This window comes from Meleagris gallopavo, chromosome Z (genome assembly GCF_905368555.1).
Source record: "Meleagris gallopavo chromosome Z, MGAL_WU_HG_1.1, whole genome shotgun sequence".
In the NCBI taxonomy this organism is placed as follows: domain Eukaryota; kingdom Metazoa; phylum Chordata; class Aves; order Galliformes; family Phasianidae; genus Meleagris; species Meleagris gallopavo.
In genome coordinates, this window is record NC_139435.1 from 46238609 (window position 1) to 46265831 (window position 27223).

At 37.2% G+C, this 27223-nt stretch overlaps 1 protein-coding gene across 2 annotated transcripts in view; it reads right to left on the reverse strand.

The window, feature by feature from the left end:
- Positions 1–27223, reverse strand: part of EDIL3 (EGF like and discoidin domains 3) — a 272911-nt gene that overhangs the window by 11792 nt on the left and 233896 nt on the right. For both annotated transcript variants that reach the window (XM_085213568.1, XM_085213567.1), the window contains one exon: positions 6825–6980. In XM_085213568.1, the coding sequence (XP_085069694.1) occupies positions 6825–6980 (156 nt within the window). The remainder of the gene's footprint in view (positions 1–6824; positions 6981–27223) is intronic.

The window sequence follows — 27223 nt, forward strand, 5'->3', positions numbered from 1 at the left end:
TTTTGAGAACTGAGAGACATGAGAAGCCTGACTGCCAGTGAAGACTCAGGCAAAGAACTTGCTGAGTACCTGAACCTTCTCCAAGTCCACTGTTGCCATTTCTCACTTCATATTTATCATATCTTCTTCACCTTTCCTTTCTGTACTAGTACAAGTCCTTTTTGTTATTTTTCACATCTCTCACAGAGTTTAATTCCATCTGTGCCTTGCCATTTCTGATCCCATCCCTCTGAGTCCAGATGGCATTCCTCTATTCTTCCCAGGCCACAGTTCCCTGCTTCTGCTGCCTGTGCATTTCTGTCTTATCCCCCAATCTGATTAGCAAGTCCTTGCTCAGCCATGTTGGTTTCCTACCTCTGCTGCTTGATTTCGTATGCTGGGGGATGGAGAGTTCTTGTGCTCTCAGAAAGGTGTCCTTAAAGAGCTGCCAGCTCTGTTCTGGTCTTTGTTCCTGAGGACAGTTTCCCAGGAGATCTCATCTAGTAACTCCTTACACAGCCTGAAGTTCAGTGTCCTGACTTTGCTTTTTGCCAGGTACATATTACTTGAGATCACAAACTCAACCAGAGCATGGTTGTTACAGCCCACATGAGCACCAGGTCCAATAAAGCTTCACTTTTGCTTGTTTCACCCAGTACCTGAACCAGCAAGTCATCTTCAGCAGATTCCAGGAGTCTCCTGGATTGTTTCCAGCCTGCCATGTTGCCTTCCAAGCAGATATCCAGGTGTTAGAAATCCCCCACCAGAATGAGAGCTGTGAACATGATACTTCTTGGAACTGAAGCAAGAAAGCTTCATCAATAGGCTGCTCTTGATCAGACAGCCTGCCATAGATCCCAACCACAGGATGACCTTCAGTGATATGGTTCCTAATTTTAATCCATATGACCATGGACATTTCTCAGAGGCAATTCTTCACAGTCTATCTACTCCTTATCTTAGAGGGCAATGTCTCACCTGCACCGCCTATCCCTTCTAAAAAGCTTTTAGCATTTGACTGTAGAATTCCAGTTGTACGATTCATCTCACCATGTTTCTGTGATAGGAATTAAGTCATTGTTTTCTAATTGCACCATGGCTTCCATCTTCTGTTTATTTCCCAGACTCCATGCTCTGGTGTAGAGGCACTTCATCTAGACTACTGACCTTGAAGATGCATCCAAGATCACAGAACTCCAAAACTTGTGTGTGACACAATCCATGCAGCCATTCATTTAACTGATAGATTCCCCTCCTTCTACCCAGGTCCCAGTCACCAACTGGAATCAAGAAAAGCACAATCTCCTACTATTACTCCCAGTTCCTTCAGCATCCTTCAAAGGGACATAAAGTCTCTATCAGTATTTTGTGATTTCCCTATTGCAGCAATCACTTAAACAATAATATAAAAAATGATGTTTAAATATGACACTGATGTGAATTATATGTATAAACTGGATCTATCAGTGTAAATCAGGTATTATTATAATTAAACATCAGAAAGATAAAACATTAGCAATATTTAGCAGAAAGATTTTCCATCTGACAATCTAACTTTCCACTTAAACATATGTTTCTGCCTTCTGTTGCTATGGCAATTAACTAGATATACAAAGCACATAGCTTATAACTAGTTCTTCAATTTGTCCAGAAATCCAGTGACCATCTGCACAGGAGATACTGTCTACCTGCAGTTAATTGCATGTCTCTTAGCTAATAATAACTGACAATATGCAGCTTGCATATTGTCCTTTAGGTTACATTCTTATGTTCTTTCATTTTAGAAATCAGCCTGTAAAATACCATTTGACATCACAGTTGGCCTTGAGCTAGCAACAGCATGCCATGTAATTTATAAATCACATTTGGAATGTTATTAAAAAAAGGTCAAATTTGGTTTAGATCTCCTTAGCATTGGAGGCACAGTGAGCTACTGACCTCTAGTTGAGAAAAACAAGATAGCTATTGGCTATGGTCCTTTTTTTAAAATGTAGTTTCTTCCTACTTGCCAACCAGCAATGTAAATTTTTCTTTGTGTCTTGAAGAGAACAGGAAAAGTATTATTATTTTTTCATGGATCTGATTCAAACTATTTAAAATGAATGAGAAAAGCGTCATTACTTGAAGTAACATTTTTTTTTTCCCCTTCAACTTTCTTTCTTAGTACCTTTTACTCTGCCTTCATAGAAGCTTAGCATAGCTGTGAACTCAGAGGAAAGCAGCTGAAAAAGCAGAAGCCAATCAGGAGCTGCAGGCACCTGAGCTTGCAACATCATTTCCAGCAAAGAAAACTGAATACCACATTTTCTTCTGTTTGAAAAAACTAATTTATGTGTTGCAGATTTATCAAAGATGCAGGGTGCAGATAGTGCATTTTTGAATACAAGATAATAGTGTTGGTTTATTTATTTATTTATTTATTTATTTATTTATTTATTTATTTATTTATTTATCTCTGTAAGGTAATTTCACACATTATATGGAAAAAAGGGAGAAGTGAATAGTTTTAGGAATTCATTAAGATTGACATGTTAGGATTCATCCTGTAAACTGCTCAACAGTGAGTGGTTTAGGATTAACCTCTCAGTTCATATTTCTATGTGTTTTAAAGTAACAACATTCATCCATAAATCCTTACTACAGTCAGAAACAACTCTGTAATTTCTGCACTTCTGATGCTTTGTCATCATAAAATGACACACTTCTTAGGACTTTAAAACAAGTTATTTTTCTTTCATACTGACTTCCTTTCCCTTAGAGGTTTTGGAACTCTCTTTCCCTTAAATTATTGGGATTCCTTAAATTAAAGATTACCAGGATGAGTAGATTATCTGTGGAGGTAATAAGAAATCTATTTGTTCTGTTTTTCTCTTAAAAAAACATTTCACACAATAAATAGAATGAATTAGGGTAAATTATGAATAATTTATGTTTGCTGCTGTTGATCGTTGCTAGTATTTATCTTTTATCTCCTTTCTGTATCTTCAGGGGACAGAGGAAATCTTTCAAAGAGAGTTTCACTTTGGTGTGTAAACATAGTACCTTCTAAAATGTTCTTCCATTTTGAGCCAAACCTCAAATCTTTATAAGAGCAAGGGGAATTGTTGTGGCTTTTGCGCAGGGATACAACTATTAGGTAGGACAAATGATGCTGTTTCTCTTCTGCTCTCTGTGGAATTGCTTTTTATTTGGTTGTTTTCATTTTTCATTTGCATTTTTGTGCCACTCTGCTGCAAATCATGGACAAAGGAGTGGGTCAGAGAATACTCAGTACTACTGTTGTACACAGTCTGTTGGCAAACCCCCTGAGAGCACACTGCACTAAGGCATACTGGGCTGAAGTGACAATGAAGGGCTGAATGTAAAACTACAAGTTTTTACTGAGTGATGTTCTATGCCTTGAGACAAGGATAATTTATATGCTCTCAATAATGAAATAGATGATGGAAATCTGTTAGCTTGTTAAAAATGCAGAACATTTTCCTATCTTGGAAAGTGGAATCAAAATTTAGAATGGTCTTGACAAATTGAAGAAATGCAAACTGGAGAATTGCATGCTGCAATTTAATAATGGTATGTATAAAGCCAAATCTTAGAAATTCATGACCAATGTCAGAAGTACAATGTGGGGAATGTTGGAGCTTACAGTAATTCTGTGCTAAAGATTACACAAATTAACATGGATTGTAAATATATCTGAGGGAATAACAACGCAATGTTCCAAGAAAAGGAAAAAAAAAAAGTATGGGGATTATAACAAGACTATCTCCTGTAAAACATATTAGATAATATTTCTGCTCAATATTAGTGAATATCAGCTGAAATACTACAAGTTTGGGAAATCAGCTTCTGGAAGAGTTGGTCCAAGAAGGATTCAAAAGAATGATCTGATGCTCAGAAAACAGACTGTATTAGGAAAGACTGAAAGACTAAAGGAATGAAGATTATTTTTCCCCACAATAAGCAGAGAAGAATTATTAGCATGCATCAACAAAAAGAAACTGAAGACAATGCAGTATTATTGCAGTAAGAGAAAAAAACAATCTTTCTACCTCTATGGATATTTAAGTCCTGGGGTAGACTGCTTATATTGCAAAATTTTCATCACCGGCTACTTCTATGAACGTATTAGAAGAATGGTTTACAGTATAAGCATTGTATCTTTGATAACGTGAAGGACAGGTAAATGAATTTAATTACTATGTTGACTTTTTAAACTAGCTGTTTTTAACCTTCATTCAAATAATGAAGAACTATTTGCACCTACTCCTAAGATGGCAATCAGGGCCTCTGGGTTTGCTGAATCCCATTTTCTGTGCAGAAGACCTCAAAGGGATGCGTAGGAGAGTAGTTCCTTCATAGGTCAAGAGATACTACCTGATCATTTGAAATCTTTTCCAGTCCTACCTCCCATGAGGTTTTGCCAAACTCAATGACAGACTGCTAGCATTTTTCGAATGTCAGACTGGGTAACTTTTTCTATCTAGAAGAAATTTAAAATAGTGAATATACTTTTGTTTGATGTTTGTGGATCAAAAGACTGAAGTCTAGACTCTTGCCTATTGCTCTTGTTTATTTGCACAAATTTAAATTCAGAAGATATAATTTCTAATTTTGATCTAAGTGTATTTGATCATATTCTGCCTTTATTTGCTCTTGATTTCTTAAAGAATAAGATGCATCTATTTTATTCTTTGGGATGTAAACTAATGGGGTGGGAGATGTTTTAATAAGACAATGATTAAGAGTTTTCCATTGTTCCCAGAGGACTGTACATATAGCAATTAGCAACCCACCTGATGATGAAAGTGAAAAGAATTTAATTGCCTTAGAAAATTTTATAAACAAGTCTAGTCTGGAACAGCGCTGTTAAGTGAGAATGCATTTTCTTCTATATTTCCTTGTGACTGTTACTGTGTTTCTCTTTAGAGATTGGAACATGTGTTCTCTTTTTCAATAAAATGAATGCAATGGTTTGCTATCTGAATTTTGGCTTGGAGAAGGTATTTCTTTCACAGTGGATTCTTCCACTTTTAAATGCCAGGGATTTAAAATGGAATGTGTAGGAAGTGCTGAAGTACCTGTCATTTATGTTGAATGTATTTACAGTACGTCTTCAAAAGGTGAGTTGTTTCTTTCCCATCTTTATATGACAACCAATTATACTAGACACTTCCATAATCATAGGTGTCAGGACCCTCTCAGGTGGATGGCTAAAATAACAGTTTTACCTCTTTAAAAACCTGTAGAATTTGACAGGGAAAAATCCCCTTGCAGGATTGAACAACAGTGAAATGCAACTTGGCTCTTTGAGTTGACATTGTCATCTTGTGGTAACAATCTTCTTACAAATAAAACATTTCTATGCATAGATATGCTGTTATGCACATATTTAATCCAATGATGTAGGATACCTTCCACTATTAAATGAGCATTCATTTCACAGAATCAGACTCACAGAATGGTTTAGCTTGGAACGAACATTAAAGATAATCTAGTTCTAACTGCTTGCTGTGGATGGGGTTGCCACCCACTAGATCAAATTACAACAGAGCCCCATCCAGTCTGGCCCTGGGTGCCTCCAGGGATGAGGCCACTCTCTGAATAAAAAATTTCTTCGTAACATCTAACCTAAATCTCTCCTGATTTAGTTTTAAGCCATTCCCTTGTTCTATCATGATCAAACCGTGTAAAAAACCCATCAGGCTCCTCTTGCTTATAAGCTCTCTTCAAGTGTTGGAAGTCCACACTGAGGTCTCCCTGGAGCCTTCCCCTGGATGACCAATCCCAGCTCCCTCAACCTTTCTTCACAGGAGAAGCTCTCCAGCACTTTCATCATCTGTGTGGCTGTTCTCTGAATCTGCTCCAACAGCTCTGTATCATTCCTGTGCTGGGGCCCCAGGTTTGGACATCATAAGGGGGCCTTATTGTGAGAGTGGGAACACTTACTATCCTGAATACAGATGCTAAAACCATTAGATTTGGGACATACACGTCAGGCATATCAGCCCCATCTGATATTTTTAGTAATATAACTTTCAATTGAATCAGACATAATCCCACTAAGATATTTAATAAATAATTCACATTTTTGCCAGCATTCTTCATGTTTCTCTTAAGCAGTGCATATGCACTCAGGTCTTTACAGTATAAAAAATGTTGTTCAGTATAAAGGAAATATACAATGAATAATACCCTAAATAGCAAGTTAACTGCTTGTAGGTAGATCAATCATTAAATTTACACTTTCTTTACACCCCCCATTAAATATTTGCTAGGGAAGTTCTGAAACTTTTTATGTTTTGTATTCTCATAATAATAAGAGTAATAAAGTAATAAAAATAATCTTTCCGTTGAGTATTCAAAACCCTGGAGTGAATAATTTCCATTCAAAAAAAAAAAAAAAAGAATTAAAAATGGGTAGATAATGAGGTAAATTAAAGATGTGCTTTATAGAAAATTACAGAAAATAGTGAATACTTACAAAATATGTACTGAGACATGATTTAAAATATACGGATAAACTGCTATTTATATACTTTCTTCTCTTGGGTTAAAGGAAGAAATAATTCCAATAAAGAAAGAACTGTAAAGTTTTATGTCCCATATTTAACAACATTAAATTAGGTACGCTGCATGGATTGGTATGATATTATTGTCCTGTGAATGTCACTGTTTTACATTGCTTTTTTTTATTCACCTTCACTTTTATCTGTGGGACCCTATGCATAGGAACCCTATAAAACAAGCAGCATACAATAGGCTACCAGCTCCTTGCACTGGAATTACCACAGTCATAGTCTTCTCTACGTGCAACTGAAATTTCAGTTTTCTCCTTGTTTTACCTTATCCTTCTTTTGTTTTTCATCCTGGTATATGACCCAGTGTTCCCCATCGTTACTGTAGGCAAGCTTGTAGGATCCCACAAACTGGACGTGACCAAAATCTTTAGCTCCTTGAGTAATTATGCCAGTGACTTTTGTAGGGACAAGTAGGTCAACCTAAACAAAACACAACACAGTAGAACAAATCTAATTAGAACAGTTTCTGTATGCAGTCTGACTTCACATCACACAAAATCAAAAGCTGCTGATACACTGGCACAGTTTGCAACAATTTCTGCATGTTCCAATTCCATGTAATGGTCAATTACCATTGGGTAATAAGTCATCAAACCCAAGTCAATGCTTTCACAAGCCGGGCACTACAGTTTGGATCCCATAAAGATGAATAAGCAGAAATGTATAAAGAAATGTTTTTAAGAGATGAAGAGGAAAAATGCCTGTTAGGAGCAACCAAATAAGGAAGACTGAATACATCTGCCCCAATATCTGATGACAAGTAGCAAATAATGAGTAACAAATCCTTTCCATAAGAGGAATAAAATAAAAGTTTTAGTACTGGGATACCATAACAGCAAATGGAAAATGGCATTGTCCACAGATGATCTTAGAATTTTGGTTCTATCAGAAGAAAAGGATTTATTCTCCTCCAACAGAAGTAATATTGCTCAGAGAAACCTGAGGGAAGTACCCCTGCAGGGAGAAACTCTTTTGGTTTTCTGTTTGTTCAATGGAGACAGGGAAGGATTGAACCAAGAACACACTCTCATAGTCTGCTTGAAACAACTTTCTTCCGTAAGAAGTGTAGGAGACTGGCTTCCACAACCTGAGTGGACTGCTGGGAACCAGGCATTACTAGTTAGATTTTTTTAATGAAGTAATAAACTCTCAGTCTCCAGATCTTAATTCCCAATATTTTTTCAGAGCCCAGATGATTGGATCTGCTTTTCAGAAAGGCTGATCTGGAAAAGAATCATTAATTGATCCACACTTCTGGGCAGCATTTGAACTAAACATTTCAGAGTCAACTTTAAATTCTGCTTATAAATAATTTTTACATTAACATTTTCCAAGCATAACCTCTTCTATATAGTGAATGTTTCTTATACTAAAAGTTAATCTCTCTCCCGCTTACTTGAAAAGATATTTCCATAAAAACACTTGGCTATTTTTAAAATGTCAAAAGTAATCTAAAAGGATTTCACAAATATTTTACATGGCCATGATGTTCAGACTATTTTTCATTGAAATTCAGAACAGCAAGAAAAAGTCCTATTAAGATTCAGGGAATTTCAAAGATGAAATCACAATATATCTTTATTATCACCCAGACCCAGGGTTAATAAAAATGTGCTGGCAACAATTGTTTTGTGCTTATGGGACATATCCAGTGGCCTTGCAGTCTTGTTCAGAAAAATGATGTGGGAATCTGGAAGGTAATTTGGCACATGTTCAGTCTTTTTATGAAAGACTTCCATAGCATACATAGATATGTTTCTGTGTGTGCGTGCTTGTGCATGTTAATTATATGAAAAAAAGAAAAAAGAAAAAAGTAAAGTTTAATAGACAGGATTTGTTCTAAGTCTAGGTTTTGACAATACAAATAATATAAATTGCTGGAGGTGAAGAGAAAGAAAAGGATGTACTATTCTCTTTTTTCTTACTTTAGTATCATATTATTTTTTCATAAGCTAGTAAGAAGCCTTCATGAGGTAAGGGGTGGTTTTAATTTACCATCTAAAAAACTTCTTTTATTCTGTTGCTTTATTACCTTCTGCAAAGAGTTAAAACAGTGTTGCTTTTCATCCTTCCTACTGAAAATAGTTAGGAATGAAAAGGTGAGAAGAACTTACTCCAATTTCTAAGCAAAACATCCACATTAAAATACCTTATCAGAAAGTCATAACTTCCCATCAGGATGCAGAATACATTTATTCAGTTAGTACAGATTGCAAGTAACAGGCAATCAAACAAATTGCCAGGAAGAGAAGTTGAATTAACACACAGCCACTATGTGATCTTCAAAGCTGAATGTGATTAAACAGATTAGAATGTGACTTTGACTTTTTTAGTGCAGCAGAATTTAGAGTGAGGTAGAGGCAATTAGACTGCAACTGATAGGCTCATTAGCTTGTTACACGAAGAACCATGGTTTACAGTTTAATGTACATTTCTACAAGCAGCTGATCAAAAAGCAGTTTAACACCTTGTGTCTGGGAGAACTCTCTTGGGCTGTAGCAGTCCCCTTTGTAAATATGTTTCCCACCTTGCTTCAGACACTGAAGATGACTCAATTGATTCGAAGAATTGAAGGAAAGTGTTAAGATAAATCCACCTGAATATGAAACATTTTAGTGAACTGCTGCATGGAAACTGCAAGGCACTGTACAATTCAAAACAGAGTGCCTAGTACCTAAGTAGGGAGAAAACAGTCACATTCTCTGTCCCTGCTGTGAACTAAAAAAACCATAGACTTTCCTTATCTGTCTGTGCAGATGTATGTGTGCAATTTTCATACAACTTGCTTTTCAACTGAACTCCTTGAGAACTGCAACTACAGATGCAGATACCTTCAGTCTGCAGAAACCTTCAACTACTGCAGTTTTCTGAACACCCCTTCCTCTCTCTTCTCTTCTGAACATCCCCCTTTCTTCTGTGTATTTGGCAGAACCACATCAATATCTGAGTATTTGCTAGAAGAGCATATCCACGATAAACCATGGAAACTGAGGACAGAACTCAGGAAAGGAAGTAGACAGCTCTCATGAAATATGTGGAAGATGATCAAGGAATCTCTCCTAGAATAGAAGCACACATTGCAACTCTGGCTTACAAGAAGACAAGCCTCAAGAAGACACAAACTGCAGAAGCATCCATCATTTCAGACATGAACGGGAGAGATGGATCTATATAGCAGTACATAGCAATCTGCTCGAGGTGGCCCTACCTGAGCAGGTTTGGACAAGATGACCTCTAACATCAACTGTCCTGTGATGCTGTGACCTAGTAAACCCATCCAGATGGATCAAAGCATTGGAGACTGGGAAATCAATACGCAATAGGTAGGGTATGTTTATACTGACAAGCAGCAGAGTGCAATGGGTGAAGACTGGCAAAGAAAAGTAGTTGATATAGAGACCAAGATGCCTACACAGTTTGTGCTACAGGGATTTTACTTCCAGTTAGCCTGGACCAAATTTTGAAGCATTTTTGGCTTAATTTCATTTGAGAAGAATCCATTTCATGCTCTGTGAAGATACTCCATCCTATGAACTAAAGCATGAAAAGTGGAGACAGTCTTAAAAAAGTCCAACACATTCCTTATCTGCTCTGCAATACTAGGGGAGAAGAAACAATGCACAGAATCCAGGGGGCAGCACGTCCTAGTAAGCAGTGAAGATAATGGTGAGGTGGCTCAGCTGACCTTCAACTGTATATGTTATCATTTCAGTACACACAATCTCAGCTTCAATTTGGAGATTCAGAATAGAAAGAGGGAACTGAAAATTAATGGAGTGCTGGGAGTTAAGATACTGGTTAGTTAATGATGCATGTTTTTTAGAACTATATTTTAAAATTTCATTTTAGTCTGCTACTTTTTAAGATACAACATTCCTGCTCCAAGTTTAGCTAGCCCTGTGCCCACTTATTTGGCAATTTTTAGTACTGTCATTTTCCTCCAGATTTTCTTTAATTTACCTCTGGGGGCTGTTTTCATATCAGTTGACGCCAGATAAAACAGATGAAATTCTCAGTATTCCTAGTCATCAAACAAAACATCTTGGAGTAGAGGGATTGAAAAAAAAAAAATAAATCTGTGTCCAACACAAGTGAGAAATGTAGAAGAAACACTGGCAAGGTGGTTGTAGCACCTACTCTTAAAAGACTTCGACATGACATCTACTTCATTAAAGTGGACATCTATCACATATACTTGCCCTGTGTCAAGGTCTCAGATACTCTGGACTGCTCAAGGTAATATTAGGTATTCATGATTAGTTCCTGAATATTACCAAGATAGTTTAATGAACTCAGGTTGTTCTGTGCAAATTTCTCACTCTCTGATCAAGACCTCTATTTTCATATTTTTTTACAGGGGAAACTGGCACCTGCATAGTTGCTATGTGCACCCAAGCCTGTGAAAAGGAATGACAGGCTTGCAGTGACTACGGTACAAAGTCAGTATTGCCACTCTCTTTATCATATAGCATTGGAATTGGGCACTCAGTATTCTCCTCCATGTCCAACCTCTGGAGATAAAAGGAAAACTGATGATGGTACAGAACCTGCTGCAAATGTGCAACATCTATATGCTATTAACAACATTTCTTGATTGTAAACTATGAAGCTTGGGAGGTAGTGTTGAACTGCCAGAGGGGAGAAAGGCACTACAGAGGGATCTGGATAGACTCCCCAGGGAGGTGGTTGAGTCACCATTCCTGAATGTGTTTAAAATCCATTTGGATGTGTTGCTCAGGGACATGATTTAGTGGTGAGTTGTTAGAGTTAGGGTAATAGGGTTTGGTTGTCGTTAGACTTGATGATCTTTAAGGTCTTTTCCAACCTGAGCTATTCTACAATTCTCAGCCATAATAATTTTATAGGAAGAAGGATTTCAGAGCATTTTGTTCAACAGATATCTAAAAAGGACTTTTATACTTTCAAAATAAAATAAAACTCATTCACATTTAACTAAGATCATATTACTGGGATATATATAAAATTAAACTTATTTATGTACCTATGTGGAGATAAGTTGTTTTCAAGTGAGATAAGATTAAAGAATGCTATTCTTTTTCTTCCTAAAAAAGTAGTATGTTTTGCTTGTTTATTTCTCAATTTAAGCTTACAATTCACCATTATTTTAAACTCATGTTGCTATATATTTAACAGCTGTAGACTTGTAGGCTAAGATAATAAATATAGCTATTAATTTCTTATTTACTCTTATTTGTGTCTTCTTAAAGAGTGTATTTTCTCTGAATTGTTTCATGACTGCAGCAACTACTTGTAAGGAACAGCCTAAGAGAGAATAGTATGTACCTTCAGCTCTCCTCAGTAAAAGATTTTTCAATTTAAAAGCTAGCAACTGCAGGATGAGGCCCATTGCTTGAAATCTTCAAGGATTGTCAGAAACACGTTTCAGGCCATTATTCTGAAATTTGTGCGTATGAAACACACATACAAGCTCGCAGGTAACTTCATTTCTATCAACAGCTCCTTAAGTAGCAGTTATTTCTTAAAGAGTAGAGATTGTACGGATCCTTCATTAATATATTTACCTACTTAGTAATCATTATAATGAAACTATTATGGGGAAAAGGGGAAAAAAAACAACAACATCTGAATTACTATACAATTTTTCAGCATTTAAAGAAAACTTTCAGATAGATAATCTTTATATGATCCATCACATAGCTCACTGAAGAGTAGCATCTATTTCTTACAGAGAAACCTACTAGAACCAGACTTTACTAAACCATCACTAATCTCATTTTATTGATATCGCAAACCTGAAATGTAAAAATACAAAATAAAATTTTAGCCTTAGGATCTGGATTTTCAAAGGCACCTTTGGGAACTTAATGCAGTTAAGGTTCTGAGGTCATATAGGCACAGCGGTAAATCCTGCCTGCAGTACACACAAGATAATGCTGTTTTCATACAGATCCCACAAACTGGAATGATTTCTGTGGGTGTCAGTAACTCTCATAATTTTTCAGAGAGTATTCACATCCTAATAGGAAATGGCGATGCTCAGTCTAGCCAAGTCTGAACGTATTCTGAAGAGAATTTCATATTTCAAAATTATAACATTAATGATTATTAAATCTGTAACCTCTTTTCCTAACATTCAGTACTTCCCATTTGTAGAATACAGTAGTATTTCAATGCAGCAATACTGTACAATGGTGATTTTTACTTAAAATGTGAATAGAGATAAAATGGATTATTGCATTGGTCACCAGTGGTCACCATTCATAAAATAACAGTGGCCTTTCTATCTCCTGTGGAATATTCAAAGCTTACCAATCCTTGTGATAATGCTAAGAGATTTAAATTAATGGTGATTAGGCAGGCACAGACATCTGGCAGAGCTAGAAGAAACTTTTGAGGTGCATTACAGGACACTTGAAGAGTTGATTAAAAGAACCTGTAATACCATTCTGTGTTAGATCAATCAGTTGGAGCTCTTGTGGGAAAGACAAGGACAAAACAGTACTTCAGACATTCAAAAGAAAAAAAGAGAAAAAAAAAAAAAGAGGATAAACATGATCATCAGTAGTTCATGATGAACTACTGAACACTGAACACTAATGCAAGCTCTGACTGTGGACTGATCCCAACACCTAGGTATGGCTAGAAATAGATATGGAAATAGGTAGAAATTTTCATTTGCCTTCAGTTTTTCACATAATGGTACATGCCTTTAAAAGCAAAAGAGCACATAAAACTGAATGATAATAAGGACTGTCTTTCAGGAGAACATTTCTGCAAGATGTATAGAGCAGTAACTTTATTATGTTAATGATAATGATGCTAAGAACTTTTGACTATAACTGAAGGTGGAAAAAAACCCCAAAACAACAAAGTAAAAACAAAACAAGAAAAATGTCAACCATTGCTGATTCTGCTCTTCTTTCCTCCTATCTTTGAACAAGGAAATGATCATCCTGAGGAGATGCCAGGCAGACATGCTGTACACTCTTTGGATAGTCAGAAGTGCAAGGAAGATCTACTATCCTTTATTTTACTGAAAGATATCTAAAATTCACAAGAAAATTCATCTGTAAGATTTCCTGCATGCCTGTCCTGTGAGTTCTGTCCCCTTTGTATGTTCCCTTGTTTTCTTCTAAAGACCATTGCAGTAAAGCACTGGCAAATACAGGCAGAAGTAAACTTGAGGAAATGTGGTCTGTTTAACTAAAAGCCTCAAAATCACTCTTGATAACCTGAAATCTAAAGGATGAGGAAGCTAACACTTTATAGCAGCGCTTTGAAACAGCATAAGCTTTTCAGCTGCAATCAGTAGAAATCCAGTTATTTCAGATTTCATTTGTCTTAAGGATTTTGGAGCATTACAGTTTTTAAACTGAAATAAAAAGCTGGTGATGCAATGACTGAGAAAGCAAAATCCTTTCCTGGAAATGAACTACTGTGACTTCTGCTCAGTTTTCTGTACAGGTGATGATGCAGTATCTTTTATTGCAATATTGATGAATACCTTCAAAAAAAACCTGAGGTCATAAATGGGCTCACCTATGCATGAGCAGACCATTTTATTTTTAAAATGAAAAATAATGGTGCTAAAATGGATGTTCATTATTCATTTGGTCATTTTTTTCTCATTGATTAATAACATTGCAAGTATTTTCTACAGTACATAACAATGTCCCAGTAATCTACAGATATCCAGGCTATAGATCAACAAGCTAGCACAGAAGATACTGCAAAGTGACAAATAATTAATATAACTACTGAACTGTGGAAGTACTAGCAAAAATCTGCCTGTAAGCAAAGCTGAATCTGCCTAGAAGACAAGCAGATTTCAGGTTGAAGTAACTCCTTGTATTTAAAAGATCTGTGTGTTACTTTCAGAGAAAATGCAGCCAAGACAGCATCATTCAGCCATTCGTTCTAAGAATGACTTTGCCCATCTGTCAGCCAGGATTGTTATGCATAACCTGTTTCATAGAGCTATGCTGCTGTAACTATAAACTAAAAATGTCAAAACTGTGCTACCAGGCTTCAAAAACAATGAGGTTCCTTTTCCTTTCTTCTCCCCTCACGCCCCAAAGTGATAAGACAGGCTTTTGTTTCCAGTGACACACAATAATAACCTGGAGAAATAAATGAAATTGAACTGAAATTTAGGTATATTCTTAGGTAATGTTTTATTTCAGTTAGAAAAGTATTTTTTCAGGATTTATGGAATAAATCAAGATTTTTCTTCCTTGTATATGAAATGCCTTGGTACTTCTAAGGCAATAAGCTCGTGATGCACTGGTCTGAATACAATTAAAGGGTATATTAATCTTCATTCTCCAGGATATAAGAAAGATTATCTGTTATAAGTCAAAAGAACATCCTGGAGTCACTATTACAGCTTCACACAGAGGCCTCTGGTCAAAATAAGACTAAGCTACTGGCAGGATGTATCCAACCCTGGGACTCAGTTCTGTCTTTGATCTTACACAGACATATATTTTTGGCTTTCAAAAGACCCTGTAATGCTTATCAGCTCTCTGCACCTATTGCAGAGCATGTGGAAAGCAGAAGGCATGACTGATTCAAAGAATTAACACTTCGCTAAAACTGTTGACCAAGCCTAGAGTTATGTGGAGAAATATTTCTCTGTGCCCCCAAAGTTTAAAAAATAAGCAAATCATTTTTTACTGAGAGAAATGGGAGAGGAAAAAAGTGAAAACATACAAAAAAACCCAAAACAACACAAACTGAGAAATGCAAGATGAGAAGGTGCGCTTTAGATGTAGGTAATCAGTGTTTTGGCTACTCGGCCCATATGTCAAGGTTTCAGTTTCTCATCTAAGTAAGGAAAAGTAAGCTTAATAAGAATGGAATTTCACATTCCAGACAGAAGTTACAATCAAATAGCTTTACATTGCCATTCTAGAACTGAGAAACTTTTTCTGGTGAAAGCTGCAAAAAAAGAACTGATTCACTGGGTGAGATCACACAAATTTTCAATAATTTGTATTAAATGAACTTCCATACAGTTCAGATGCAGATTTTTATATCCTGGCCTATGTGAGAGTGTAAGACAACATAATGCAGAAGGCTTTCTCAAAAATTTATCTATCTCAGTTTTCCATCTAACATTGCAAAAGGCCTTTAAATCTTTTTTACAAGGGTAAGAAACCTGAAATCTATCTGCTTGAGGTACGGAACAATTTCAGAACTGAGGACTACCCACACACAGTGCTGGATTATACAGCTCCAGAGAACAGAAAGGTTTCTGCATGTTCAGCCCTCTGTTGTCACTCCTCAAATGGCCACTTATGTCAGGCAACTAGAACCTATGCCATTTGGAGGTCAACCAGCCTGCAGTGGACCTTCTGACAGGTCATTCAAATTCTCTAAGCCTGATTTGTCTTTTGCACTTTTCTCTTTCATTCACCTCCAAATGATTTTTCAGTATGCTCTGCAGCACTTCCACTGAAGAAAACAAGCAAACCACATGTACATATTTTATAACCTAACTCTTACACTAACACACCTCTTAACTCTAACATCTCTCTAAACCGCTTGGAAATAAATAGAATGAACTCAGTAACTGTTAATGGCTGTTAGTTTTAATATTTTTAGTTGAAGCCCCTGGAAAGTCATTTTGTAAATTTAATTACACTGCCACTATTTCCCCTATAGATAACTACACATACGTTCTGTCATTGCTTTCTTTGCTTAACACACAAAACATCTTGATGTCAACAAATGCTATGTATTGTTCACACTGATCAAGTTAGTAAAAACGTTCTTCAGCATATAAAGAGAAGTGCCAAAATCTCCTAGAACAATTTTAGCTAATCAAAACTAAAATTTTTTAGAAATAAAAGCGCTGTCTTTTTCTGAATCAAAGACAGTAAAATAGAAATGTATAACCATGGCTAGAAAAGCAAACACTGTATTCTTGAAGACATAACTGTTTTGTATAATAAAAAAAGTTTGATTTCACAGAAAATCTTTAGGATTCTGGCAATTTCTAAGGCAAAATATTTGCAATATTTTGCATTTGTACAAGCAGCCAGGCAACTCCCACCGACATCTGTTACTGTTAACAAACAGCTTCACGTGTACCACAGAGAGTAAGGTCTGGTCTATCAAAAAACAGCAGAAAAATGGCAGATGATCAATTATTAATGAAGCTGAGGTCTTATCTTAGGAAACAAACACACACAGAAGTTTGTGAAATCACAGCACCAAGAAATATAAGAACATTTTCAGCTCTGAGCAATGTGTTTTCCTTGCAGATCCATCAGGTTTTGTTTTTGTTTTCCCTTTTGCTCCTAGTGTTCTCTTCCCAAAGATTGCTCTTTTAAATGACTTCTGCAGCCCCTGCTCTGTCAGGTGGGCACAAGTCTAATTTATTAGAGCCCACTATTTCCTGTCAAAGAATCCGCACAAAAAGACAATTCTTCAATCAATTTCAGGCATGTGGAGGATGTTATGACACATCCATTTTCATACTTGGATGGTTAAAAAATAATTTTAGCAGCATAAATTAGAGAAAAAAAACTTGTGTATCTACCAACTGTATCCACCAGTAAAAAGTCTAGATAAAAACATGTCTTAATACAAGTTAACTTCTAGAAAGCAAGGCATTATAGTGGCTGGCAGGCAGAAATAAAAATTACCACTGCAGCACATTCTTTGCTGAGCTCTGTTTTCAAACAAGAATTAAAAAAAAAAAAAAAAATTACCCTTATTCAGTTTACAGACTTTCTCCATTGACTCAAAGTAGATGTTTCTCACTCATTCATTTCAGTTCCATAGAGTGGACTGCTTCCTAACTATTTGCTCTGTAGGCAGCAGAAAATATACCTCAATTGCTGTAGAACAAATCAGCAGTAATTTGTGTACTGACTTGCAACACATTATCATGCTTAAATCAGATGACTCAGTGAAAGAACATATTCAAATCTGCTATGGCATCTGAAAATGGAAATACTCTTTCTTTTCTCCTTTCAAAAACTGTATTTTAAAGAAACATGTATATTAATTTTTGTTGTTGGTGGTGGTGGTTGTGGTGATTTGTTTGTTTTACAGGAGTCTTAGATATTTTTCTATACTGATAGATTTCCAACAAGTCTCCTCAAAAGGATCTTGCAAAGGTGAAGATAAAAAAAGACTCCTAAGACTATACCCACAATTGATGTAACTGTCCCATTTTTTCGCAAATGCCATCTGTTACACTGACCAGAGTTAATGTGCTTGTGGAACTGAGTAGCAAGTTCTGCCCTGCCCTGAGCAGCATTTCATTTTGGATTAAGGACCATCCTAACGTTAGTCCCAAACTACACATGACTGGATGTGTGCAAATATGGTTATTCCCTTCACCCCATGAAAACCCTAACTCTGGACACTGCATGAGGCTATTAGCACTAGAAATCCTGAATTCATAGGCAATTACCAGCTCAGTGAATCTGAACTACTTGTATCACAGGCCAGAAATCCCACCCAAATATACAGATCATTCTCCAAAACTTTAGTTTTAAGTTAGATATTTCAATCTTTTTGAACTGCAAAGCTATGTGGCAGATGAAGCTTATTTTAACTTCAAAAGTACTGTACCAAAATAGGAATTAAGTAAACTCTTAAGATTACCCTGACTTAAAAGTACTTTGTGATTTCCTGTAGTCTGTGCTATGTCTTGAGCAAGAGCAACAGGTAAGATTGAAAAAAAGAAAAAAGTACCTACTACAGAAAGTTAATTTTCTTAATACAAATTGTGGTACTTTGTGCACAGCAGTGTTTTTGCTGGAACCAGTATGGGTAAAAGAAAGAATTCCTAAGTTATGAATAACAAAAATATAATCATATTAATTATGATTATTTCCAGAATTACCACCTCAGCCAATCTGTATGAACTCTGATATCATCTGCTATATTCAGTATTTTATTGCTAAGGATGAGATGATGGTCTTATAATGACAGCACATCAGCTTTAATTTGAAAGAAATACATGGTGCATATATTTTGCAGACTGGAAGGCCAACAATATCCTGGGCTGCATTGGAAGAGGAGTGGCAGCAGACTGATCCTTCTACTCTGCCTTTGTCAAGCTCCATCTGGAGTACTGTATCCAGGCCTGGGGCCCCCAGCACAGGAAAGATGTGGAGCTGTTAGAGAGGGTCCAGAGGAGGGACATGAAGGTGATCAGAGGACTGGAGCACCTCACCTAGGAAGAAAGGTTGAGGGAGCTGGGATTGTTCAGCCTGGAGAAAGAAGGCTCTGGGGAGAAGTCACTGCTGCCTTCCAGTACTCGAGTGGAGCTTATCAATAGCAGAGAGACCAAAGTTTTACACTTCTTGATAGTGATAGAATAAGGGGGACTGGCTTTAAACTGAAAGAGAAGAGGTTCAGGTTAGAGTTCAGAGGGAATTTAATCACAGAGAGAGTGGAGAGGCTATGGCACAGCTGCCCAGAGAAGCTGTGGGTGCACCATCCCTAGGGGCACTCAAGGCCAGACTGAGAGGTTTCATCTGCTGGGTGGCAACCCTGTCCGTGGCAGGGGTTGGAAACGAATGGCCTCTGAGGTCCCTTCAAACACAAGTCATTTTGTGATTCCTTAACAATTACGGTGGCACATAAGAGCACAAAGATCAAAGGCTAATACAGGGCTGAGGACACAGACTGTTAAAGTTACCTCATCTTCTGTATTTCATCGCTTCTGTATTTGATTGCACGTTCAACTGCAAGTGAGATACTTAAAGAAAAGCAGTCTTAAGCTTGTCCAAACAATGCAGATTTGAAATGGGCAACTGCCCTTTAGAAAACAATTAAACTAACAATACAAAAACTAAAAACCACACAATCCCTTCCACTCTCTTCGGACTTTGTGTAACTCATGAAAGCCCTATTGACTGTGATAGTAATGAAATGATCTGTGTGCAGAAGTCTGTCTGCATTCTGATTGCTCAGAAGCTAGCTAGAGCCTTGACACTGGCAGAGTTTTGAAAGAGCTTTTCTTTTTTTTTTCAGTACCTAAAGGGAGTCTACAAACAGGAGGGGAATCAATTCTTTGAAAGGGTTGATAACTGCAGGACAAGGGGAAATGGTTTTAACTTGAGGGAGGGGAGATTTAGGTTGGATGTCAAGGGGAAATTCTTTATAGAGAGAGTGGTGAGATGTTGGAACAGGCTGCCCAGAGAGGTTGTGGATGCCCTGTCCCTGGACATGATCAAGGGTAGATTGGATGGGGCCCTGGGCAGCCTGGTCTAGTATTAAATGTGGAGGTTGGTGGCCCTGCCTGTGGCAGGAGGGTTGGAGATTCATGATCCTTGAGGTCCCTTCCAACCCTGGCCATTCTGTGATTCTGTGATTCTGTGATTTTGGGTGCTATGAGATAGCACTAGCTCTTGACAGCAGGTGGGAGGAGTAGCCTGTACAGACTATTGCTGGCTGCAGCACATCAGAGTATGGCAAATCATCACAAACAGGTGTGGTAACAAGGAATTCAATTGATTGCTGATGCTACACAAGCGACTCATGCAGGGCTTACTGGAAACTGCAGAAGTAATTCCGACAAAGTTCTAAAAGAGCTCAGCTTTTAATAAAGCAAATCTTTTAATTCATTTGCATACAATTCTCTTTCATACACTTAAAGTGAAATGGTTCTTCCATTATATAAATATGCACACGTATATGTATACTTAGATACAATTATATGTTCAATTCTTTTTTTTAGGGGTTTTCAAATTTCCTTAATTGAGAAGATGGTATTTGGGTAATAAGAGCACATTCAAAAACACACTCCTCATTTCAAATGTCTAACAAAAATCTGAGTTGTGAAGTATTTCCTCAACCTTTCTATAGATTTGTTTGTCACTGCATCAGTGATATAAATACATATACTGATATACTCGAAGAAAGAGGAATTTTTAAAAAGAAAAACACTGCCAATAGCAAGTAGGAAAGTAACTTTCCTAAAGTACAGAAAATCAGACTGAGAGACATGTTAATGATGTAGTGATAAAATGGCTATACATTTATCTAAGACTGTATGGCTAATATAGCTGGGCACTTATATCAGGGCACCCACACCCTTAACCTGAGGAAGTTTCATTTATATTATGGTGCCAGTGACAATGACTCTGGATGGTAATAAATTTCTCATGTTCTTAACCAAAGTAATACGAAATATTCAAACCACATATTAGCATTATTTTATTTAGTCTACATTTCATATTTCCTCCTGCATGCTCCAGATACCACAGCCATACAATATCCTAAAACAATGCAGTCACACTCAGAAGGTCTGAAATAGCTGCTTGTACTTGGTTCTGAAAAATTACACAGGAATAAATACTTTGCACAGGCACAGGCCCTTTTCATCTCGCAGTATTCGCCAGCACTGGGATAAATAACTCAGCCTCAGAGTTTCACTGGGGAAAGCACTTTCTGAGGAACATTTGTGATGACAGCTCCTGCTCCTGAACACCCACAGTGACAGCACATGCAGTGAGCAGATGGTTGACACCTTATCTGACAAGTTCAAACTATCCTATGAGTTTATGGTTTAATTTTATTAGAAATGAACGATCATCCATCAGGGAAGATCTGTTTTCCTCAGTCATTAATTCCTTTCAATGTTTCCTCACAGATTTTTGGAATATTGTAGGAATAGCCTCCTTATATCAATACACAGTTCCTTATTATCCCACCTACTTTGACTACTCCGAAAATGAACGAAAACAATTTAGGCCAAAGAAAGACAGAAAGCCAAGATTATGTAGGCACTGCAAATGCAGTTCACTTGCTGACAAGTGCATTTACACCAAACTCACTCGCACCAGGTGCACCTTAGAATTTACTACCATGACAACAAGAAACGCACTGCACGTGACATGGATTGCTTCTCATTTGTTCATGGTGCCCATAGTTTCTCAGGCTGTGTATGAGAGAAGTTAGGTTTAATTCTATACAGCAGATGAAAGGCAGAGAAATATGGAACTAACCTTTTTGAAAAGAAAATGCTGAACTAAAAGAAATGAGATAGAGCTTTCTACTATTTTGTGTGTTATTTAGTACAGAGCTCTGCAATATAATTTTTATCTGCATAAACTCCTGGAATAAACTAATTCTAAATTCTAAACAACATAAAAACATTAAGAAAGGATACAACATACAGTTTTTTCTTCTTAAATGTTGATAATTTTATTGCCATTCCAGTCGTTGTAAGTGTACCTTTAAGGTTCATAGTTTTATATCCAGGCCAATCCTAGCTGGCAGCTATTCTCAGATAATCCTGAAACTGCATCCAGGAAGATTTTCCTGCTATGCAGCTGATTGTAGATTGAGATAACGTAAGGCCTCATCATCCTTATGAACACTAAGAGCCACAGAAAGCCCCTGCCTCTGCCAGATTGAGCCTGGAGATGTTTTGCTAATGGTTGCCCATAAACAGTAGCAGAAATGACAGCGGATCTTTTCTTCTCCTCTTCATTTGTCGTGTTCCCTGTGGAAGTCTCTTGAGACAACAGAGATGGGACACATGATGTGATCTTTCTGGAGTGACATGAAGCCATGGGGATGAAGAGCACTGTGCAAGGCTCTTACCTACTGTACATTAGATTTTATCATACTCTCATATGCCATTTGCTATCACTGAGGAAAAATCTCATTCTCCTCACAGCGGCAAGTTGAGACCAGGCTTGGTGCAATCTGTTCTCTAAAACACAGCTGGTCTCAGCATCATTTCAAGATAATGTCTTTGTCTCCTGCCTCCATTGAGAACCGTTTTACTAGGCAAAATACATTGACTGAATCCTCAGAAATGGGCAGAGAGACCACTTAGAGAGAAACCTGAGACCCCATGAGCTGATGGATATCTCAGGGATGGAAGAAGAGAAGATCTTTAACCTAGATTACTCTAGATGAGGAGTTTGACAAGAGTCAAGATTCTCACAGAGCAAGTATCCTGCTGCTCCATGCAGACCTACCTGCATAGCTAAGGTGGAGTGGACAAACTAATGTATGCAGAGCTGATACTTCTGTTCTGTACTCCTATATGCTGAGATACCAGAGAAAAATCAGACAAATCTTCCCCTTATCTCCATACCCCTGCTCTAGATCAAACAATAGATTTGATCAACATGCCTGATGGAAACAGAAGTGGTGGTTTCATCACTGTGGTACTCTGCATAATGATGGAGTATTTTCTACTGCAAACATGCTACCCCATTCTCTCTCACTGGCATGAGATATTCTGAGTTAGATCCCAGTAAAATACAAGCAATGCGTTGAATTATATTTATGATAAGCTGAGTTGATTTTAAAAAGAAAATATTATTTTCTCCATAGTATATTAAAAAATAGCAGTATTTGAAAACTGTTTGCCTTTATCAATTACTTAGGATTGTCTCCTATATGCAAGCTAACACAAGGAGTAGGGAGCCATGAACCTTCTTCTGCCTTTTGCAGTGTGATCTTAAATGAGAACAATTTTCCTGCACTCCAAAGGGAAATAAGTTGCATTTTACTCTCAGTTCCCAAAAGCACACGTATTAGCCTTGCATGTCTCTTGTTCCACTGCTACCACCTGATACAAAGGCAGGAGCTGTTGTAGCAGCTAAAACACCAGTGACAGGCACAAAACAAAGCTTCAGCTCCCACAGCTGCTCAATTAGAAACATTCTTTTTCAACTGTCTATTTGTTTTATAATTTGTCTCCAGAACAATGAAAGGTAGCAATGAAAAAATCTAGTCCTCCTTGTGCACATTGCAATCTACTTAGTTACATTAAAAATTAAACTGTTGTGGTTTTTTTTTTTTTTTTTTTTGATTTTTTTTTTTTTCCCACGGAAGAGTAAAATCAGCAGCAGTTTAATTCTTTAAAGGAAGCATTTAAAATCTGCTTTTTTTTTTTTTTTTTTTAACTTTCTTCTTAAAATGTGTTACTCACACCAAGATCACTGCTGTAAACCTTCCAGCAGAGATCTGGATTTTATAACATCCACTTTCACTGAAGCACTAGTGAAAACATAACCAAAGAGATTAAATGCCTGTAACTGCATTTGATGGTTAAAGTAACAAACTGTGGCACTGTAAAAGATAAACCTGTTACCATGTAACATGCTGTAATTGGTTTCCCTGATATTAATCCAGTTGTCTCTGAAACTTCTTCCCTGAGTTACTGATGTTGAACTAGTGAATGTTCAGACTCCTGGCTTTATAATTGTGCTTCTCTTTTGATGTATAAGCTTTAAATTCATATCAGTGTGGAATATTTACAGCTTATGCAGCACGGCTGATTTACAAACCTGACATCTGGCTGCTTTGTGATTGTATAAATGCAAAAGTGCTGAAACCTTGCAGATTGTTTGGCTAGCCACAGTGATAAATTAGCAACAAATTGTTAAGTGATAAACTGCTCCACTACCATGGATGTTTTCAGCACTGCTTCCAAATCAGTGTGTCCTGTACCTGCACCTGCTGCCATAAGACAGCACCCCTCATTATAAAGAAGAAATGTCTTCCCTCTTCTTTCATTAGGTGGGTATCCACGATCTTCATGAATCATCATGGATGGACTTGGAATGTGCTAAGGAAGAGTAGTACCAGTGAGAGAGAAAAAGCAGATCCATTTCTGGAAAGGAGACATCCAGCAGCAAGGTCGTGGGCTATGAGAAAGGTTACAATACTCATGTGGGATTCTACCTTAATTTGTCTAGGAAGTGATGTACTTGATTATAAAATCAATATGCACCTCAGGATACCCTTAGTCCCCTTCCTAAATCAGGAAGTTTTGTTGTAGTAGGTAGAAGTGAAAAGGTGTGGATTACAGCTATTAAGAAAAACCTCTTCATGAATTTAAAAAGAAATATACCTTCAATTAACAACATTTTTTCTCCCTCAGATGGGTACTTCTGATTTAATTGCTACTCTGGAGGTTTGGCCAGTGCATGTCTGCAGTGTATCATTCAACATAATGCAAAGCATCAGATCAATGAATCTGAACATCACATCAGGCTTATATTTTCTCCAAAATCACAGAGTCACCACTTCATCCCCTGAGATGCACATAATTGAGAAGGGCATGTCAGGTCCTCCAACATGTTCCTAAAGGAAGCTAGCAGCCTTGGAGCTTCAGACCCTGCTCATCAAATTCAGGAATTCTCCTGCAGTTGTGAGCTGAATGGAGAAAGATGTCAGCCTGCAAAGCTGGTGGAAAGTGGGTAATTTGAGCCTTCACTGAGAGCTCTGAAGTCATCAGCAGATCATTCTGTTGGAATCTGAATTTCTTTTGAGCAGCTTCTTCAGATTCAGGTGCTCTCTGACAGACAGAGCCAGATAAAATATCCTTTAGAACCCTTAGGGACCATTTATGGATACTGCTTAGAATATGGTGAGACCTCTGAGCAGATACATGCAAACAAAAAATAAAGCTGAGACGATGCTAGACAGTGCTCAGGATGTGGGACAGACAATGCCAATGTACTAACTGTCAATTACCAGGTTAGCAAACTGACACATACTCTCTTCTGCCTCATCAGTGGCTCCACCACTTCAAGGGATGACAGGAATGGACAGTATATAGGCATGTGCTTGTTTGCTGGATGGATAAGCCCTTTATTTGCACAGCAATTACCTGCTGCCTCTTCTGCTCCCTATCAGACTCCCCTGTATCTAGTTCAGCAGCTCATTTTGTTACAGTAGAGTGTTAGGCATTCAGTGTTCCCTCGTAATATCTTAGCCTAAATCACCCATTTGTGTTGCTCTGAGCTCCAGCTAATACAAAACACTTTCACCTTGATCACAGTCAAACAAAGCAGAGTGAAGCACATCTCAGCCTCTTGTCTGAGCAAGGGATTCCTATGAGTTCTCACAGAAGACTGAAGCTCATTTCAGGAAGTTATTTATCAGTACATTTTAATACAAATTCACTCAGCAGCTTTCCTACGACATTTGTAAATCAACACCAAATTCTATGTGAGCCATTGCTATTTGTATAAAGTGTTCTGACAATGATATTTTACAAGCACTATTAAATCAAGCACATTTAATAATAGTATTTCTGGAACTAAAAAAGCCATTCAGTCTTGATTAATCAGATTTTAAATCTCTATTTCCACCCTTCCTTCTCGCCCACCATTTATAGTGGACATAGCTAATTATGTTCTATGCCTTTATGACTTACTCATCAATGTAGCACAAACATGTTTGGATGTTGCAGTAAATTAAACTTTTTGTACACAGCTTCAATCACCAACCTTGTCTATTACTCTTCACCTATGTATTTAACCAAGCTGAAAAATACTGTCATTCACACAAATTAAAGCTACTATGAATTTCTTTAAAATTTCAGTGACCACTGGTAACACTTCAGAATTCGTCCATGGAAAACAGTCTTCTGTTTACACAATAGTTCTTTCATTCCTTTATGAGGTGTAAACTTCATCATGCAATTTTACCTAATAACAGAAGCAATGTTGTGAAGATAACACTCTCACACATAACTTTAAGAGTTTAAAGATGCTGATAGGAAAATAACATAAAATATGCTGTTTGCCTGGCTACTCAATTGTTTACATAGCTAATTCATTCTTTGGTGAAGCTCCTTCAGCTGTATAATGAAAGATACACTACAGTGCTTGACATGGAATAAGTAAAAACTTAAACAGGAAAACAAACATGCGGACCTTGGGTCCTTATTGCCCTTTTCTATCACAGTCCTTGTCCATCTGAGGAGTTCCTTACAGGACGGTATCAAAGATGGAACCAGCAGATACGCTAAGCTGTCTCTGAATACTTTGCATTATCTGTCTATACTGGTAATGGCCCTGATTGCCAATGCCCACAATTTTCTCAGTTTCCTGAGCTGATATCGTGACTTGGTAATATCAGGAGAGAAAATGTTGCCAAAATTATGGAGGCACATGCTCACAGAACTTTACTGGTATGAAGTTCTTACATGATTATAAAACATAAAAAGTCCTACTGTAAAGGCAATTGCAGGATATGATTCTGCAGGAATAAAGCTGATCGTTATATAACATCAGAGCAGCATCCACTGGCTGATAAACCAGTCTTTTGTCACTACTTCTGAGTCAGCCAGATCATGCAAGCTCAGTGGAGAAAATTAGTCTGGCTGACAGAACACAGATGCACATGCCCCACATTTGTTATGAAGAACTGAAGATTTACTTCCAGCTATGTGGAAAAGGAGTTTTTGAAAGCAGTTCTCTAAACAAACAATTACATAGAAATCTCAATGAAGTATCACTATCCTGTTCCAATCTTTTTGTTCAGTTTATTTTTCTTTTTCTTTGGCTTGTGCCTTCTTACCGCTAGGGCACCTTCATGCGTGTAGTAGATGTCTCTGCAGAAGATCAACATAAAAGCACAATCTAGATAGGTACAAATCAATGGCCCTATATTCTGTCTCCAAAAGTGATCAAAAATCAGGGAGAAAAGGGAAAGTAAACATGATTCAACCTCACACACCAACATTCTCCATTAATCTACACTTAAGGGAATTTCTTGAATCTGATGTGTTTTGTCTATTTGGTAATTTCTATTATGTTCCATTTCTTCCTCTAAGAACAGGAAGAGGTCTTGTCTGGTTCCCCACTGAATTCAAATCAACCCCTCACACTTAAGAAAACATTGGTTAGAGTTTCTCAGGACTATTTTGCACTGTGTAAGCCAAACAGTGAATACAT